We start from the raw sequence: 19,420 nt of genomic DNA, 5'->3' as shown, positions 1-19,420 counted from the left end.
TGAGACCCTGTATCTAAAGTATAAAAAGGGCTAGGGATGTGGCTCAGTGGTTAAGCACCCCTGGTTTAAACCCTGGTACAAAAAATAAAAAATAAAAAATTCCAATTACAAAATGGACAAAAGAAGACTCCCAAATGACTAACAGGTACATTAAAAGATACTCAACATGGGGCTGGGGTTGTGGCTCAGTGGTAGAGCGCTTGCTTAGCATGTGTGAGGCACTGGGTTCAATTCTCAGCACCATATAAATAAATAAATAAACAAACAAACAAATAAATAAATAAATATCCATCGATACTAATAAAAACACTTGTTAAAAAAGATACTCAACATGATTAGTCAGCAGGGAAATGGTATTAGAACTACACTGAGACACCACTGCACACCATTTAATTGGCTTAAATTAACACTTGACATTACCAAGTGTTGGCAAGGATATGGAGAATCTGCAACTTTTTTTTTTGTTTGTTTTTTGTTTTTGTTTTTTAATTTAAATGTTTTTTTTATACTTTTCCACATCTTTATTCTCTAAACAATAGAGTACAACAATTATTTACATAGCATTTCTATTACATTAGGTATTAAAAGTAATCTAGAGATGAATTAAAGAATATATGAGGATTGCATTAAGTTGTGTGTGTAAATTTTGTATCAGACACATTTTGTATCAGATACTTGATCATTCATTTTTTTCTCTTTAATTATGTGGAATATTGTTTCAAGGGGTCCTAGAACAAAATTCCCATGGATATGAAAGACTTGTTTACCTTATTCCATTCCCTTTCAGTCTGAGCTTGCCTAGCAGTTGTTCTATTGCATATCAGAAATACTTAGGAAAACCCTACTCCTGAAGATTGAATCTGCAACTTTTAATACACTGCTCATGGCAACATAAAATAGTATTTTCATTCTGAGAAACAATTTGGCAATTTCTTTAAGAATTCCATATAAACTAATAAAACCCAACAATCCCACTTGTAGGTACTTCCCTCAATGAAACGGTATGAAAACAATCCAGAGTTTTACACAAATGTTCACAGTTCATGAAAGCCAAGGAGTACAAAAACCCATGTCCATCAGCTGGAGTATAAACAATGTGGAAAACATTCAATAGAAGAATTCAACTCTGCAATAAAAAGCAATGAACTCCTGCACATTACAATATGGAATAAACCTCTTAAAACATGATACTAAGTGAAAGGAGTCACATGAGGAGACTGGAGAGACAGAAACATGAACAATAGTTCTGAAGACCCAGGTGGGGGACAGATGTAACAGGCAGGAAGATAATTCTGAAGTGAGGGAAAAATTCTAAAGCCAGATTATAGTAATGGCTATACAACCCTAGACATTTTTTTAAAAAAAAACATTGAATTCTATGATTATACTGGGTAGATATTTTGGCTTTTACATAATAACCTTAATGAAGCCAGTTTTTAAAAATATCTAGGTCATGGAGAACAAATTAAAACTAAAGAAACTGCACCAGATTAAAGACCACACCTAGCTCAAGTGCTTTTTCCTCCTACGAATGACATTTAACAAATAGTTTTCCCCTTTGAGTAGCCCTCTATCAAGAAAAAGGAAACTCTCCCATCCCCTCTTGCTTTTCCTCCACCTTTCTTCCCATTCCCAGTGACACAGGAAGGAGCCACAGAACAGACACAATGGGGCAGAGAACAATGGGAAAGATAGGGAAGCTCTGACCAGGACTTGACTTATACAACTAAATCTTGTATTTTCTTACCAGGAAGATGTCTGCGTATCCAGCCAAGGACTCCACTCCCTCTTGGATCCGTGCTCCCCCAGAATCATTCAGCCCAATCACTGGAGCCCCCACTGTTATGGCCTGGTCCATGATCTGAGACAGCAGAGAGACAGCTTGTGAGACAACTGCTCTTATTATCAAAATCAGCATTCAGTGTTTTTTGAAAATGTTCTAAGTGTACTTTTCCAGGCAGGAGGCATTAACTCTGGTTTCATTCCTCATGACAAATGGGTACCTTCAATGAAAGACAAAGGACCAGATATTTAAAAGGCTGATAAAAGTCCCCAAATACCCAAGAGCCAAAACACTCCCAATTATCAAGGAGTAAGACAGCTCATGGCAGCTACTTCTAGAACAAGAGGCTTAAACTGTAAATTTTCAGCAGTTTTATTCCCAGAAACACCATGAAAGAACTGATGGACAGAATGGCCAAGTGGCATTTTCATGAAAGCAGATGCTGATCCATCTATTAACCTGGGGCCAGATCAAGCCTGCTTTTACTTCTAACGTGACAGATTTTCCTCATGGGTCAGTAGCTCTGACAGCATAACGAACAACATCCCTACATCCCTTGACAGGTTCACAAAGCTCATTCAGTTTCATTATCTCATTTATCCATTATAACACGGGCACTAGAAACAGGAAAGTTAGGAAGGTTTAAAATTTAAGTGATTGCCCCAAGTTCTCAGGACTCGGGTAGGACAGGACAATGTCTAGAACTCAAGTGATCCATTAAAGAAGGAAGCTCTGCCCAGTTATAGTCAGTTCAACTTTTAATACCAAAATTCTCCAATTATGGGCCACACTTTTATTCCTCCTTGAAGCATCTAAATTCTAACAGGTTTTTATTTGCATCTTCCAGTGTTGGAGATCAGACTGAGGCCTCCAGCACCATGTCCTCATATGCCTTTTTTTTTTTTTTTTTTTTTTTTGGTACAAGGGATTGAATTTGGGACAACTTAGAGAGAGCTACATCCCAGGCCTTTTTGAGACAGGATCTTGCCAAATTGCTGAGGCTGGCCTCAAACCTGCAATCCTCCTGCAGACTACTGAGTACCTTCTATTAAAGGCAAGAGCCACCAGGCCCAGCTCTTGCCCTGTTCTCCACCTCTTAGCACCTGGACTCCCACCTAGACCTGAGGTGCTTTACTAAGGGCCCTCAGAATGCCAAGGGGTGAACATATCTCAGTGGTCTATAAAATTAGATAGAAAAAAAAATTAATCTTCAGTATTTCCTACAATTATGAATACAGGCAACAAATCACAATAGTTTTAGAAACATGTCACTTTGTCATTAATGGAAGTCAGATATTTTATGTTCAAGTTATCATAGATAAACTAAAATGTCATTTTCATTCAAGCCTACCATGAAATTATACCAATTATTAGATCGACTGCTAAATCTTCCTATTTGATGCATTACAAATATGGTTTTAATACATTTATATTTTTTTTTAAAGAGAGAGTGAGAGAGGAGAGAGAGAATTTTTAATATTTACTTTTTAGTTCTTGGCGGACACAACATCTTTGTTGGTATGTGGTGCTGAGGATTGAACCCGGGCCGCACGCATGAGAGGCAAGTGCGCTACCGCTGAGCCACATCCCCAGCCCCAATATTTTATATAGTTTATATTATATATTTTATATTTTAATACATTTATATTTTAAATACATCTTCTTTGCATATTTATGTTTTAGTTGTAGATGGACATAAGACCTTTTTTCTAAATTTATTTTTATGTGGTGCTGAGGATCAACCCAGGGCTGTGCATGTGCCATCTGAACACTCTACTGCTGAGCCACAACCCCAGCCCCAAATACTTTTTAATACTTTGTAATCTTACATATTTTAAATTTTAAAAAAATGAGCACCCAGGCTTTACCAGACCATCAAAGAGATACATGTCACAAAATAATATGAAGAATCCCTTCAGGTTGCCCACAGTGGTGCAGGACTATAATCTCAGTGACTCAGGATCACAAGTTCAAGGCAAACCTCAGTAACTTAGCAAGACTGTGTCTCAAAATTAAAAATTCAAAAGGGCTGGGAATGGGGGCGGGGTTGTAGCTCAGTGATAGAGTACTTGCCTAGCCCATGTGAAGTATTGGTTTAGATCCTCAGTACCACATAAAAATAAATATATAAAATAAAGGTATTTTATCTATTTATCTATCTACAACTAAAAAAAAGTATTTTTTAAAAAAGGGCTGGGAATGTAGCTCAGTGGTAAAATGCTCCTGGGTTCAATTCCCAATCCCCCCCCCCCAAAAAAAAAGAAAGAAAGAAAGAAATCTTTCAGCTCAATACCACCTCTTGACAATTCTGCCCCAGGCCAAGTACCCAGCTCAGTGTCTAATACACTCCAAATACTCAATATGCACTATAAACTGATGTAAGTATTGGATTTATTTTCAATATTAAAAACTTACTTTGCATATCTTTTGGGCATGTGCTCCTGATAGACTGCCTCCAAAAACTGTAAAATCCTAAAAAGAAAGCACAATTCAATCAACAAGTAAAATATAACTGACCAGAGATGAAGACCCAGAAGAAAGAAACAGAAAACTCACAGAAAAGTGTGTGTGTATGTGTGTGTGTGTATGTGTGTGTGCGCGCGTGCGCGCGCTTGAGCTACTGGGGATGGAACCCAGGGGCACTACCACTGAGCTATATCCCCAGATCATTTTATGTTTTATTTTGATACAAGCTCTAAATTGTCCCAGCTGGCCTGGAACTTGTGATCATCCTGCCTCAGCCTCTCCAGACACTGGGATTATAGGTATGCAGCACTGTATCCAGATAGAAAAGTGTTTTTAAAGGAATTTCAGAAGTTGAAAAAAAAATTTAAAAAAGAAGAAGAGGTTAATAGAAAGTATGTGTGAGAGGGGCTGGGGTTCAGTGGTAAAGTGCTCGGCTAGCATGCATGAGGCTCAGCACCACATAAAAATAAAATAAAGATACTGTGTGTCCACCTAAAAAAAAAAAAAATACATATTAAAAAAGAAAGAAAGAAAGAAAGTCTGTGTGAGATGGTCCCCTTCACCCTGAAAGGAGGAAGGCTTATTTCTCCAAAGAAATCTGGACACACAACCATGGGTGAGATTAGGAACCTGCATACTGAATGAGCAAATGCCAATCCAGGCCTTTCTCCAACAACACACCAAAAGCTAATTATCAGGCAAGAGACTGAGACTACCTCTCTAGAAAAACAAACGCCCCAGAAAACGCACCTACATATAGTAACATCTTAGAGATCACAACAAAAAAGGTGTCTCATCCCTCCTTCACTATCTTTCAGGGCCTATTTCAAATGCCCTGTTTTCCCTGAAACTTTCCATGACCCTAGATAGGATCTTCTCTCATCTTGAGTCCATAGCATTTGCCTGGAAGCTCCCTCACCCTGCTCTGTCCTCTGTCCCATTCTACCCACAAACTTATTTGCTTCTTCAGGGCCAGGACCTGTCTCAGGCATCCTCCTCACTCCCACTTACCCATAGGCTCAACAGTATCATTTTGATGAATTTTTGTATCTACTCAAGTAGGTAGGTAGAACACTATGTCCAGAAAACACAAGAACTTCCTTTGTTCTAGCTTATCTTTTTTATTATTTATTTATTTTTTAGTTCTCGGTGGACACGACATCTTTGTTTGTATGTGGTGCTGAGGATCAAACCCGGGCCTCACGCATGCCAGGCGAGTGCGCTACCGCTTGAGCCACATCCCCATCCCTTCTAGCTTATCTTTTCAATGGTTCCTTCCATATGAGTTTTTGCTCAGCTCATACACATTGCAAAAAAAAAAAAAAAGTAATTAAATAAGTACCGTTAAATACAATAAATTTAAAATTATCCAAACATACCCAGTTTAATATCAAGCCCAGAAAACATTTTAGTTTCCTAGATAAGCTACATAACTAAGTCTATGAAAGGAACTAAACACTTAGAACTATATACACATTTTCATCTGTAGAGGGGAAAAAATTGAATTTAAAATAGTCCACTAGGTATTCTGTTAGTTTTTTCTACTGCTGTACAAAATTAAGCTCAAAGCAACACAAGTTTATTATCTCATAGTTCTGTAGCTTAGAAGTCCTACATGAGCCTCACTATGGGCCTTACTGGGCTAAGATCAAGTCCTTGGGAGGCTCCAGAAGGAAATCTGTTTTCTTACCTTCTCTAGCTTACAGAGACAGTCCCCATTCCTTCACTCATGGACTCCTTTCCCTTTACCTTCAAAGCCAGCTACAGCAGGACACATCCTCACATCACATCACTCTGACCTCTTCCCTGACCTCACTCTTCCATTTACAAGTACTCTTGTGATTATATTGGGCCCACCTGGATAACCGAGGCCAATTGTAAGGTCAGCTGATAGCAACCTTATTTCCTGTTTGTCATGTAAGGTAACACATTCACAGGTTCCTGAGATTGGACAACTTGGGCAAGGGCATTATCCCACCTATGACATTCTCCTACAGTCTAAATGTGACCAAACTATAGCTGTCCTTATGCAGTACAACAAAATCCTTTAAGCACTTCAATGACAGTCCAAATCTCAAGAGTCCCCTGGTTGAGAGTCAAGGCCCCTTTGCCCAGGTTGCATCTGGGCCACTCTTGGATCTATACACATTGTCCAGGACACAGATGCCCTCTAAGCACACACCCAACGCTGTCAAGAGGAATTTCTCTTGGGGAATAAACTCCTGGTTCATGGAACAACTTCATACAAGCCTACTGCCCTATCATCTCCCCTCCCCCAAGCAAATACAGGACTCCTCCTAAGAACACAGACATGTGAAATGAAAAACAGAAAATAAACCCCCAAACTGTGAGCAAGATCTCATTCCCCAATATTGCTTTGTTTCATATATTTTGTTTCTGGCTCTGCCCCCCCAGGAAAGCTCAGCCTGTTAAGAGTTATAAAATACCTGACTGAAGATATAAACCAATCTTCCATTGATTCGGCCCCGGCCAGTGACCACGCTGTCTCCAGGAAACTGCCAGAGAAATGGAAAAACAAAGGTTAAAAAAAAAAAAATTCCAATATTTCTTTTAAATGAATCTGGCAACTATGCCTTCTGAAAGACAAACAAGAAAATTCCTTAAAATTAATTTTAAACAAAGAACGTGAGGAAATCCCACCCCTCTTCCCTGGCTCTGCAACAGCAAGTACCAGGCTACTGCTGCATCAACAGGATAAAGGACACTGTAATCTTAGGCTTCATCTTCCTTCCTACAAGCAAAATAATTGGGCTGCGGTGTAGAGTGCTTGCCTAGTGCATGCACAAGGCCCTAGTGAATGTTTGAGGTCACTAAAAACTGAGTACCTGCCGGATGCAGTGGCGCACACCTATAATCTCAGCAGCTCAGGAGGCTGAGGCAGGAGGGTTGAGAGTTTAAAGCTAGTCTCAGCCAAAATGAGGTGCTAACAACTCATTGAGACCCTGTGTCTAAATAAAATACAAAACTGAATATCTTTCATGGATATTCATCCCCTACCCGCCCCCCCCAAAAAAAGGCAAAATAATCAAGAGACTCCCTAGGGCCACCATTGCCAGATACTCATGGGAAGAACAAGGGATACATAAAGAAACATGGCAACTTCTCCAAACCAAACCTTCCTACCCCAAACCTTAAAAAAAAGCAAGCCTGCCATTTTGCATGGAAACTCAGTAATCAGTGTGGCCCACATGGAGCCAGTTGTTTTGGTGCCAAGTTTATAAATCTTTAGTCGCAAATAGCATATATTCAGAAAACTGGATCAAAATTAAGTCCAGGGCTGGGGATGTAGCTCAAGCAGTAATGAGCTTGCCTGGCATGCGCGGGGCGCTGGGTTCGATGGAATGTGAGTGGGCTGCTAGCAACTTGTGCAGTAGACTCAGCACCACATAAAAATTTAAAAAAAGATGTTGTATCCACTGAAAACTAAAAATTAAATATTTAAAAATTCTCTCTCTTCTCTCTCTTAAAAAAAAAAAAGTTCAAATGACTCCATGCATCCATGAAAGATATTCAGATTTATGTTTTATTTAGAGACATGGTCTCACTGAGTTGCTGAGCACCTCACTTTTGCTGAGGCTGGCTTTGAACTTGAGATCCTCCTGCCTCAGCCTCCTGAGCTGCTGAGATTCTGGTTCTCAGACTATAACATAGCTAAAAGACATTCTCATGATCCTCCTTACAAATTTGTCATATACTAGCAAGAACTGAATCCTCAACCAAAGGCCTAGGAAATGGGCTTGAGTCCACTTGCACAGGTTGCTAGCAGTTCACTCACATTCCATCTGCAAGGGGAAAGATGATGAAGACCCTGGAGACCCCAACAATACTTCTCCATAGGACTTCCCAGAAAAGCTTTGGAGATTGATTGCTGTAATGGGAAGGGCAGCAGAGCCTATGGTATTCATACCACCACTTGAATAGATACCTTATTTTTATCAGCAGCCATTCCAAAATCTGCACATCTGTGTTCCACAAACATATCGCTCTCAACAAAGCTGCCAGGGTCCAGCAAGAGACTGATCCGCTCCCTGGCAGTGAGCTTTCCCTAAAACACAACAAAGATCACTCACTGATGTTATTGCAGCCTTAGAGTTTTAATCAGCTTTTTTGCTGCTGTGAACAAAAGACCTGAAAAAACAATTTTAGAGGAGGAAAAGTTTATTTGGGGATCATGGTTTCAGAAGTCTCAGTCCAAGGTGGCCAACTACATTGCTCTGGACTCAAGGTAAGGCAGAACATCATGGCAAAAGAGTGTCGTGGAGGAATACAGCCCAGAACATGGCACCAGGATGCAGAGAGCTCTAGCGTGTGCTTCCGCACCTGAGCTCTACTCTCCAGGGACAAAATATATATTTCAAAGGCACATCCCCTCCAACCACACCCTACCTCTGCCTAGTTACCACCCAGTTAATCCCAATCAAGGGATTAATGGACTGATTAGGTTAAGGCTCTCATAACCCATAATTTCACTTGTAAACTTTCTTGCATTGTCTCACACATGTGCTTTTGGGGGACACCTCACAGACCAGAACAATAAGCAAAGTAAGGGCTATTGGCCAAGACAGGGTTTGCCCCTTTATGTTGATATGAAAGCCCCCATTGCATCTGAAGTAGCCAAGGTAGACAGGTATTATTCATAGCCTTTATTTCAAACAATGAGGAAAGCCAGGGTAGAGATTGAGTGCTGTAGGAGCCACCTGACAGCAGAAGGTAAATAAGGAAGGAGGAGGAGGAAAAGGTGAAGAGAAACAGGAGTAGGGAGAACCTGACCCTGGAACAAGATAACTAGTTCCATTAACAGTGGAGATCTAAGGGGCCTTAAGAAGAACAAAGAAGGGGCTAGGGTTGTGGCTCAGTAGTAGAGCGCTCACCTAGCATGTGCGAGGTCCTGGGTTCAACCCTCAGCACCACATAAAAATAAACAAACAAAATAAATGTAGTGTGTACACATAAAAAATAAATATTAAAAAAAAAAGGAGAATGAAGAAGCAGAAGACAGGAAACCAAAGCCTCCTTAGTGAAAGTCAGAGTCCATATTCTCAGGTTTAGAGGCTCCTTCTGGGGAAGCCTATAGGAGTTCACCAGGTTCACCCCCTCCCTCCTGTCCTCAGGCTTCCACCCCAAGGGCACACAACTTCCTGGTTCTCCTCCTGCCTCCAAGATGGGCTTTCCTTTTCCTCTTACTACCCTACATTGGGAACCCTGCTTAGGGACACCACAGTGTGTGTGTGTGTGTTGGGGTGGGGGTTGCTGAGTAAAATGGAAATGGGGCAGACTGCTAAAGAGCTCATGTGAGAAGTTAAATAAAATAAAATGCTTCTCAGAGTTGAGGTTGAAGTCATTACTCTACCAAGGGCCTCCACTCCTTGGTCTCCCAAAATCTCAACTGAAGCCAAATATCCTGATCCACCATACTTCTCCCACCAAAAAAAAAAATCTCAAACTGGCTATTTTTCCCACTTAGGGAAAAAAGAAGCCAAAGCCAGTAAGGGTGTATTAAAACAAACAGCCAATCTTTTACACTATTGTGTAAAGCAGAAGTCTGGGGGGATAACAATTTGGCAATATATACATATACAGAATTTTTTAAATATTCATACCCTTTGACCTACTAATTCCATTTCTAGGAAATCTACCCTATGGAAATAATCCAAAAATAGTTTAACTGCGGGTGGAAGCCTGTCTCCTGACTAAATAAATCAGTTTGGCAAGAGGAAAACAGCTCTGGAAGCTGCATCTTAACCAACAGCAGGATCTGCTTGGGAAGGGGTAGAGAAATGTTCCAGGAAGAAATTGTGCAATAGGGCCGACAGAAAGAAGTTTCAGGAACACTGACAGGCCTCTCTAGAGGTTGGACTAAACAGCAGCCTTTCTTCAGCTAAATGACCCACACAAACTGATCTCTTGAAGGTCGACTGTGATTCTCCCCTCAAAACCTGGGCGGAGGATGACAATGCCTAAGCTCTCAGTCCCAGAGTAGCCTGCACATCCCCAGAAAAGCTGCCTGCTCCCTACCCATGCTGTGACCCTCAAGATGCTGACCTGGTCTTCTGTGCCACAAGTTCCCCAAGCGCGCAAACACTCTACGCCAGGCTAATGTGACCAAGTTACTTCCCTTCCCACACGCCTCGATTTTCCCGTTTTTACTATGAAGAATGAACCTGCCACCACTCTTCCACGGGGCACGAGAAGAATAAGCAGATCTTTTTAATTGACTGTCGTCGCTTCCCAATGTCTACATTTAACAATAAGATGGGGGGGCAGGATTATTACCATCTTCTATTTAAGGTAAATTGATTACTACAGACTAACTTTTGCCCAAAAACTTTATAGTTAAGTGGTGAACTGGTTGGAGCCCATCCAAGTCGGTCTAAAATTCCAAGGAGATGGCAGCGTGTGACAAAGCCCACAGAGGATCATTCCGGTTTTACCCACCGCCTGGCGAAAAAAGCCAGGTTCTCCAGGTAAACGTTCTCGCCGCGCCCCTCCCAGCACGACGCGGATTGGCTGGGAGGCCTCGGGCGCTGCGAGTCGAGCGCGCTGTGATAGGCCGCCCGCAAAGGGGCGGAACTCGCTCAGCCAGCTGTGTGGACTCACTCGCTTATGCTGCGCATCGATGCGATGCTGGCCTCCTCCCAGCAGCGCGGCGCGGCGCTTGTTTTCAATACGCTCGTTAACGGAGACAGGCTGGCTGCAGAGGCTGCGGATCGCAGTGCGCAGACCACTAGCTATAACGCTGAGCCTTGCTCCGGCCGCCGCCACCCTCATTGCCGCCGCCATATTTGCTCTGCCGTAGAGCCTCCGAGCGGCGCACTTGAGTACGCATGTGCAAAAGGCAGGGACACAGCGGAGTTTGCGCCTGCGCAGCGTCAGTAGGACGTCGGTAGCCTGGAGGGTGGACTCCTGCGCGCCCTTGAGAATAAGGGCTGCCAGTTGGAGCCCCAGGCTCCTACAGGGTTATGCAGACAACAGATATAGGACAGGCCCTCGGGTCTTGTATCCGCTTTGCTACGCAGAGGAGGGAATTAATTCTTGCTTTTCTTAAGCCATGTAGACCCCTAGCTTTGTCGTACTACTTCCTCCAGAAAATGAATAGATGGTAAACTTTAACCAACATTTATTGAACCCTGTGCCATGGGTTATCTTTTGCACTTTCCATGCACTAGTTTGTACTAGTGCACAAATTCACAGAAGAGGCTAAAGGAAGCACAGAGAGGTAGAGTGATATGACCTAGAGCCAAGACTGAAGTTGTGGTAGAATCAGGATTCAAACTCAGAAACATTGCCCAGTATTGACCCCAGAACCCTTAGCTTATAATGAATGGGTCTCTAAGAGGACCCTGGTTTTTAGCGGGAGAGATAGATATTGGTGATACTCGTTCAAAAATGGTGAGGTAAGCCTCGCGCGGTGGCACACGCTTGTTATCACACGGCTTGGGAGGCTGAGGCAGGAGGATTGCTAGTTCAAACCCATCTTCAGCATTTTAGCGAGACCCTGTCTCTAAATAAAATATAAAAAAGGGCTGGGAATGTGGCTCAGTGGTTAAGTGACCCCTTGGTTCAAAACGTAGTACTAAAAAATACATTTAAGTTTTTTAAAAGATAATGTAAACTTTTATTCAGGAGCATTGTGGTCCATGAAAGGACGACTGCAATGGGATTTTGCAGTGGCAATAGATTAGGCTCAACTCCAAATATAACAAAGAAAAGGGAGGATTTATAGCCAAGGAGCAGGGTGGAGGGTCAATGGGTGGAAAATTACTAAGAGGAACATCAGGGATAGGAGAAAATCTGGCTGAACTTATCATTCTTGCTGAAGGCAAGCTAGGGTTGCTTACACATCCCCTGGGGGGATGGTGAAGTATGCACAACCTGATCAGATACTAAGGTCAGAGGATTCTAGTTGAACTGACCTAACAGGATTCTTGTTAAAACTGGACTCTATAGGGAAGGACATGGGAGCCCAAGGTCAGCTTTATTCAAAAGAGCTCAGTAAAGCCTGACCAAAGTTTGGTCAAGGAAAAGAATCTTCTCCACACAACAGCTTCAGCACCACCTGGGAGCAAGTTGGAAAGGCAAACTCTCAAATGCTCAGACTTCATTGCAGACATAATGAAACATATTGGGGTTGGGGCCAGTGATCTGTTTTAACTGATGACCCTTAGTTAATTTTGATGCTTGCTAGAATTTAAGAACCACTGCTCTAGGGATTTGAAACTGAACTATGGAGAGTTTGTCCATCTCTTTCCCCAGCTAACAGGCAGGTCTTTGAGGCAAAGTACAAGGTGCATATTTCTCATTCTTAACCACAAAAACTGCTAATGTTGATCATTAACCCTTCCAAGATCCAGCTCACAGCGAGGGCCTTCATAAAGTCCAAATTCTGGCCTAAGACTTTTTAACATTAATGGAGTTTAGTTAAGCATTTTTGAGCACCTCTGTGCCAAGAACTGAATATCACTAATTGTGTTTCCAGAAGTAAGAATTGTGCTCTTAGATACACATGGAGGTAAAGGTCAAAGGCCCGAAGTCTTCTGGCTAGACAAAGCCCACCTACATCTGTCTGGCTCCACAGTGGTACTTTTGGTCCTTCATTGTGTCCCTGCTTTAAGGATCACACCAACCTAGAGAGAGGACAAAAATTGACCATGAGAAAATGGGAGAATTTGAGCAATACTGAGTGTGTAAAGGAAAAGAATCTGAGAAGATAACTGCCTGCCAGGAACAAGAACAGTGTGAGCAAAAGGCTGGCATGTTCAGATTCATACTCATACAATTGGTTGTGTACCCAGCTTTTAGGGGATGAGACTGGAAAGGGACAATGAAATTAGATTGTGAAGAGTTTTGCCATCTCCTGAGTTGGGACTTGATTTGGACAAGGGACAGTGGGACCCCTTGTCCTACAGCCTTGTAGCTTCCAACTCTAAAGCTCATCCTGTGTCAAGACTGGTTAGCTCTTCCCAACAAGAGGGAAGGGACTGCCCCCATCTGTGGACCCTGTACTTGGAACAAGGTTAAACACATAGGAGGCCTTCACAATACATTTGTGAAGTTAAATTGAGCTAACAAATATGCAACTGCACAATGGTCTGGAGGTTTTACCTACTCCTGTACCTACTTTCAGGCTCTAATTAGGTGTTATCCCCTCCAGCCAGTCTGTCCTGATCCCCACTCTGCCTGGGTAGGGTAAGCATTGGTCCCTTAGGGAAGCAAGGAATTTTTTTTTTTAACTCAAACCAGTTCTTAGCAGAAAGCTCAACACAGAAGGGTTCACTGAACCTAACTGCTCTGTCTAACTAGTCCTTTCTCTCTCCCCTTCCTCTTTCTCCTTATATTAGTCTGTTTTTCATTACTATAATGAAATGCCTAGGGTGGATACTTTATAAAGAAAAGAGGTTTATTTTGGCTCACAGTTTTGAAGGCTAGAAGACAAAACAGCTTATTAAGAACCCACAAGGTTGCATCACATCATGGCAAGAGCATATTTAATCTCTATGTGGTCTCTCTCCCTCTCCTTAGAAAGCCACTAGAATTCAATCATGGGGCTCCATACCACAGGAGCCACTTCCAGAGGCCCAACCTCTAAACCATAATTAAGTTTCTCTCCTCTTAATACTATTGATACATAACTAGGGGATTAAACTCCTGTGTGAGTTTGGGGGGCACAAATCATATTCAAACCACAGACCCTCTTCCCCTTCTTCTTCCTCGTTGCTCTAGTGGCCTACGGTGGGCATTTCATAATTTTATAGACCTGCATGTCCCAACCTGGGATTGGGTGGGAAGGCTAAGGGAAGGATTGAACTATCCAGGAATTACCCTTTTGACTTGATCTGGATTGTGTTCCTGTCCTTAGTCCTCCTCTGTTTTGAGTTATTTCTCCACTGTAAGACAGAAGTATCACCATGATCTGTATTTAGTTTTCTTTCTTTGTAAGACAATAGAGCTAAAAATGGAGTCAGAATACCTGGCTGCAAATTTTGTTCCTACTCTGAATTCCTAGGTAACAGGGTAATTGACTTCTGAGCCTCAAGGCCCTGTGTAAACATGAAGAGTTTCCATGAAGGATAGTCTTTGAAACCCCTGTGTTCTGACCTCTCACCCACGACTTAATGATAAGAGACCAGTCATTCAAGCCAGACCATCCTGAGTTCCAGTTCTTTCAGTGACCACTGTGTGCTCTTGAACAATTTGGCCTCAGTTACCTCTTCTATAAAATGGGAATAACAGTTCTATTTCATAGAGTTTTAAGGTTTAAGTGTGAAAATATCCATAAAACTCCTAACATAATGCCTGGCAAATGTGAAGTGCTTGTTAAGTGTTACTCAATAGATTAACAGTGGTTTTTTGAAGTAGTTTTATCCATCTGAAATTCTTATGAATACTCTTCAGAGTGGAAGGAGGGTGATACAATTCATGGTATTTGTTTACATGGTTTTGTTTACCTCAAGGAGTGAGGGTGGACAGTGCAGTGAGATGTCGACATTTTCTGGTCACTTCAGCCTCATTAGTGACTGCTTTCAGCAAGAATGAGTATGATGGAAAGAAGGAGCAAACGGAACAAGTCTCACATATTTAGTCTAGGGCTTCAGAAGGACAGCTGCCAAGAGGGGAACTAAGCATGCAAGAAATCAATTAGGGGAACCACTTGTGAGAGGAAACGTGGCACAGCAGAGAGCTGGGAGAGCCATCCAGTTGTAATGCAAGCCTGACTTCCAGTGGAGAAGAGGGAAGGAAAGTGGGTGGGACCTTCTTAGACTCCTGTGCAGTTTTAAGTTCAGCAAAGCCTTTGGGGAGTCCTAGGGCCAAAGCATTTCTGCTCCTCTTGGGTTGGGAGCCACCAGAAGAAGGTGTGGCCTCACTGTAAATTCACAGTAAATTCCAGGACAGCAGCTGGGGCTGTTGGTCAGTTCTGCTCCATGCAATCCGGGGTGTCTTCTCACCAAGTTTTGAGTGATTACGAGGAAAGGGAATGAGAAAGAGGAAATTTTGGAGAGCAGTTGCCATCCACATGGAGAGAAAATTTTTAAGATTTTTGTTGTGCATTAGTAATGAATGCCCTTCTTGGCTTGATGGTTTTTCCTTTTTTTAATTAAAAAAAAATGAAGTGTTTTAAATTCACATTTTTCTTGCTGACCTGTGTTTCCTTGACTGCTGAAATTGGGCTACAAGAGCTCTGACTTAAATTCCAGTTAAGGTTGGGGATGTGGCTCAGGTGGTGGCATGCTTGCCTGGCATGCGTGAGGCACTGGGTTCGATCCTCAGCACCACATAAAAATAAAATAAAGATATTGTGTCCAATATATATATATATATATATATATATATATATATATATAGTTTTATATATATATATGAAATAAATTCCATTTAAAACTTACTAAGATCTGAAACCTGACTATGTACATTTTCCAAGTCATCTTAAGAAATCATCTTTTCTGACTTGGGCTCTGTGGGAAATGTGCAGAGCTTGCCTGTCCCTTTTCCCAGAATCACTTCTAGACCATTCTCGCGCTCTAGCTCAGCTGCTTTTCTCTAAGTTTCTGCCATCAATTGTACCCGCCCATCAGCATTCCCCTGCCAGCCACACAACTCCCTCCTCCTGTGATTTCCACTTTAGGCTCACTTCCCCTTCCATACCTTGCACCTCCAAGCTCAGAGATGCGGTTGGCTTTCTTGATGCTATCCTCCGGCTCCCTAGCCTCAGAATTCCTCAGCCTTCTCTAGAAAAAGAGCTTCAACTTTGCTGCACTTCAGCCACACACACAGGGCCTTGTAGTTACAAAGAATTGCTCCTCTTCCATGAGCTGGAACCTGCTGGTTTCCCTTCATCATCTCTTTTTCTGCTAGCTTTCCATACCTTTCTTTCACGCTGAATCTGGCCCATCTCCTCAACATAACCTTTTAATTCCCTCGGTATAATTTTTAAACTCCAGCCTTCTGGCTTCTGTTTCCTTAATTTTCCATCTAGATCACCATGCCCAGGCACAACCCTCTGATTCTTCTCATCATTGGCTCCAATTACTGGCATATGTCACAAAAATCATAGTAGGTGTTTTAGTTTCCTACTACTGCAAAAAATCACTACCGAATTGATGATAAAATGATAGAAAATTTTCTCAATAGTTTTAGAAACTAGGAGTCCAAAATCAAAGTATCTGCAGAGCCATGCTTTTTCCAAAGGCTCTAGGGAAGAGTCTTTTTTTGCCTCTTCTAGCTCCAGGTAGCTCTGTTGTTTCTTGTTTCGTGGCAAATTAACACCAGTCTCCACTCCCGTCTTTCATGTGACTTTCTTCCCTGCCTTCCCTTAGCTTCTCCTGTGCCCAGGCCTCTATTCAACAACCTACCCAGTTTCCAACTGCTGCCTCCCAGCTGCCCAGCTTGGTCAGCTCTGTGAAGCCCAATTCTGCCCTGTACACATAAGTCCTTTGAGCTACTGGTTGTCTCTTTATTCTCTTCACCAGATTCAGTCCTTTGTGTGAGGCTTTCTCCTGCCTTCCCTCCAGGCACACTAGATATCCTTAAATTTCTCCAAGAACATGCCTTTCACCTTCTGGCTTTTCTTAATGGCTTTATTTTCCTTCTTGATACCTAACATACCTTCCATTCCACAAAATTCTGTATTTTCCTCTTGTGTTCCTATCGTTTGTCCCTACCTCTATGACACTACCTACTCAACATATTATAGTAAAATTACTTCTTTAGGTTTATGTAGATGGCCTCCTCCCTCCCATTCACAGTTTGCTCCAGTTCTGTTTGGATTTACACCTGGTCATGGTGTTGGGGCGGATGTTTTCAGAACTATGATATACTAGGTACACCTAGCTGGAATGGTGGATGATAGGAAAAAGGATGTGGAGTCAGAGAGCCCTTGACTCACAAAAATAGTTCCATCCAGGCTTTCCTTCTTTATTTTTTTCTTTTTTGGTACTGGTGTATCATTGATGGAACTCAGGGTTGTACATGTGCTAGGCAAGTTCTTTATTGCTCAGCTATATCCCCAGCCCTTTTTATAAATTTGTTTTAAGACAGGAGCTCACTAAATTTCCCAAGCTGGCCTGGAACTTGGGATCCTCCTGCCTCAGTCTCCTGGGTAGCTGGGATTACAGGTGTGTACATAGCACCCCGCCATCTTTGCCTTCTGAATGTACTGATTGTACCACCCTTCATGATACCCTTTGAAATTTCAACCAAAGCAGACTTAAGTGATTCTTTCCATTTCTGGATACTGATACTGAGTAGCATTTTAGCTAAAATGCAGCCATGATAGCAAGAGATACTCTTTCTTTTTCCTCCTCCTTCCTATCCCTTTTCTAGTCACCTAGAAATTTCTAAGATAGCAGTTATGATATTTGATGAAGTAATGTTTCTTTTTCTCTTATGATTCCTGATGCATTGATGAATTATGCTGTTCTAAAGCAATTAAGGTTAATATCTAGAAATGGGAAAAATAGCTATTCATATATGACTCCCCATGGAATTATAAGCTTATTCAGAGTAAGGATTCTGTCATTTTTATTTCTATGTTTCCAGTACTCAGTTATTCCTGACACATGGAAGTTATATTCAGTCACTGAGTGAATGGCCCCTCTAGAAAGTTGTAATTATCCGAGCCACAGCTCCGTCACTAGTGGCAGATACTTTCTCCTGAAGAATGGGAAACCTTTATAGTTTCCTGAGGTGGTATTAACATTTGAGATATACTTCCTGAGAAACATCAAAAGTAATAATTACTTTTCAATGGGTTGTAGCTGGTCCCCCATCCAACTCCTAAGTGTGACCCTGAACAAATGGACAAAAGAAGAAAGGTTGGGAAGAATCATCTCTGTCTGCAGTGCAGTCCAAGGAAAGTCAACAAGAGAGCCAAGTAAAGTGATGACACTACTGTCCCTTCTACTACCACACATGGTTTGTTGTGTTAGAAAGAAAGATAGCAGGGGCGCAAAAGGGTGTCTCGCCTGTTGATGCCAGTGACTCAGGAGGCTGAGGCAGGAGGACTGCAAGAGACCAGCCTGGGCAATTCAGTGAGACTCTGTCCCAAAATAAAATATAAAAAGAGGGCTGGGGATGTAAAGTGAAGTAGAGTGCCCCATGGGTTCAACCCCCATTACAGACAGAGAGAGAAAGAGAGAAAAGGGGGAGAAGGGAGATGGGAAAGAAAAAGTGAAAAGAAAAACACATTCTATTTGAAGGCTTAGAAAACAGCTGCAAAAACAGAACTTCCCTTATAATCCCTTTTACATGTAGGAAAGGATTAAGTAAATATTGATGCATTCCTCATGTCCAGAGTCAAACAGTCAGAGGCTAAAAGAAGTCCTAGAAAGAAACACTACAAAAACTGAGTTAGTGAAGGGTTTCTAGTACAACATGCTTGGGTGCCACAAAAAAAAAAAAAAAAAAAAAAAAAACAAAACTAAATTCCAAATCCAAATGACACTCATAAGCAGTATGACAGGGAAAAATCAGATAATCTCTTTGAGCTGTGGTTTTCCCATTTGTAAAATGGCAGTAATAATACTGACCCCATAGAAGAGTGAGAAGGATTAAATTAAATCAAATCAGATATGTGAAGTTCTGATTGTGCACCAGGTGTTTAATAAATGATAGTCTAATTGACTGTAGCTTCAGAGAGGAGTGTCCAGTGCAGATAGGAAGGACAGTATAGATAGGAACTGATTCTGGGTACCCAAAGAAGATCAATTATTGGAAGGAAGGAATTGTCAAAAAGGCTGGTGAAAAGTAAAAAATCAACATAATCTAGAAGCAGGAAACACAGCTAAGACCATGCCATGAGAGCAGTATGGTTAGGACATGGACATAGCTGGTGACAGACTCCTGGATTCTCAAGGCCATACCACCACAGTGAAAGATTTTATGTTGTTCGTATTTTGCATCATTCCTGTGCTTGTTGTCTGAGTGGGAACATCAGGGTGGTAGAAGCTGAGTCACAGCCTCACACCCTAGCAGGAAAAGGATCTAGACTATTTGGCATCAAGATCCAATAAATAAGAAATTCCTTACAAATAGAAAGGAGTTACAATGAAGAATACCCAAGGAGAGAAAATCTTTACCACACACACACATCAGATAGAGCACTAAACTCCAGGATATATAAAGAACTCAGGTCAGGTGTGATGTCACACCCTTGTA

The 19,420-nt window shown here is 41.8% G+C and overlaps 1 protein-coding gene across 2 annotated transcripts in view; it reads right to left on the bottom strand.

The window, feature by feature from the left end:
- Pccb (propionyl-CoA carboxylase subunit beta) overlaps window positions 1-11,091 on the bottom strand; it is a 59,342-nt gene extending 48,251 nt beyond the window's left edge. The window contains exons 1-5 of one of the 2 annotated variants that reach the window (XM_005327046.3): window positions 10,868-11,090; window positions 8,196-8,315; window positions 6,697-6,765; window positions 4,199-4,255; window positions 1,748-1,861 (exon numbers count right to left, since the gene is read on the bottom strand). In XM_005327046.3, coding sequence (XP_005327103.2) covers window positions 1,748-1,861; window positions 4,199-4,255; window positions 6,697-6,765; window positions 8,196-8,315; window positions 10,868-11,050 — 543 coding nt within the window. In that variant the 5' untranslated portion in view covers window positions 11,051-11,090. Of the gene's footprint in view, window positions 1-1,747; window positions 1,862-4,198; window positions 4,256-6,696; window positions 6,766-8,195; window positions 8,316-10,867 lie in introns of both variants that reach the window. The other variant, XM_078043366.1, reaches the window with a different exon arrangement.
- Window positions 11,092-19,420: the final 8,329 nt, after the last annotated feature.

The sequence above is a fragment of the Ictidomys tridecemlineatus genome, chromosome 3, assembly GCF_052094955.1.
Source record: "Ictidomys tridecemlineatus isolate mIctTri1 chromosome 3, mIctTri1.hap1, whole genome shotgun sequence".
Taxonomy (NCBI): domain Eukaryota; kingdom Metazoa; phylum Chordata; class Mammalia; order Rodentia; family Sciuridae; genus Ictidomys; species Ictidomys tridecemlineatus.
This window is presented reverse-complemented; position numbering and strand designations above follow the sequence as displayed.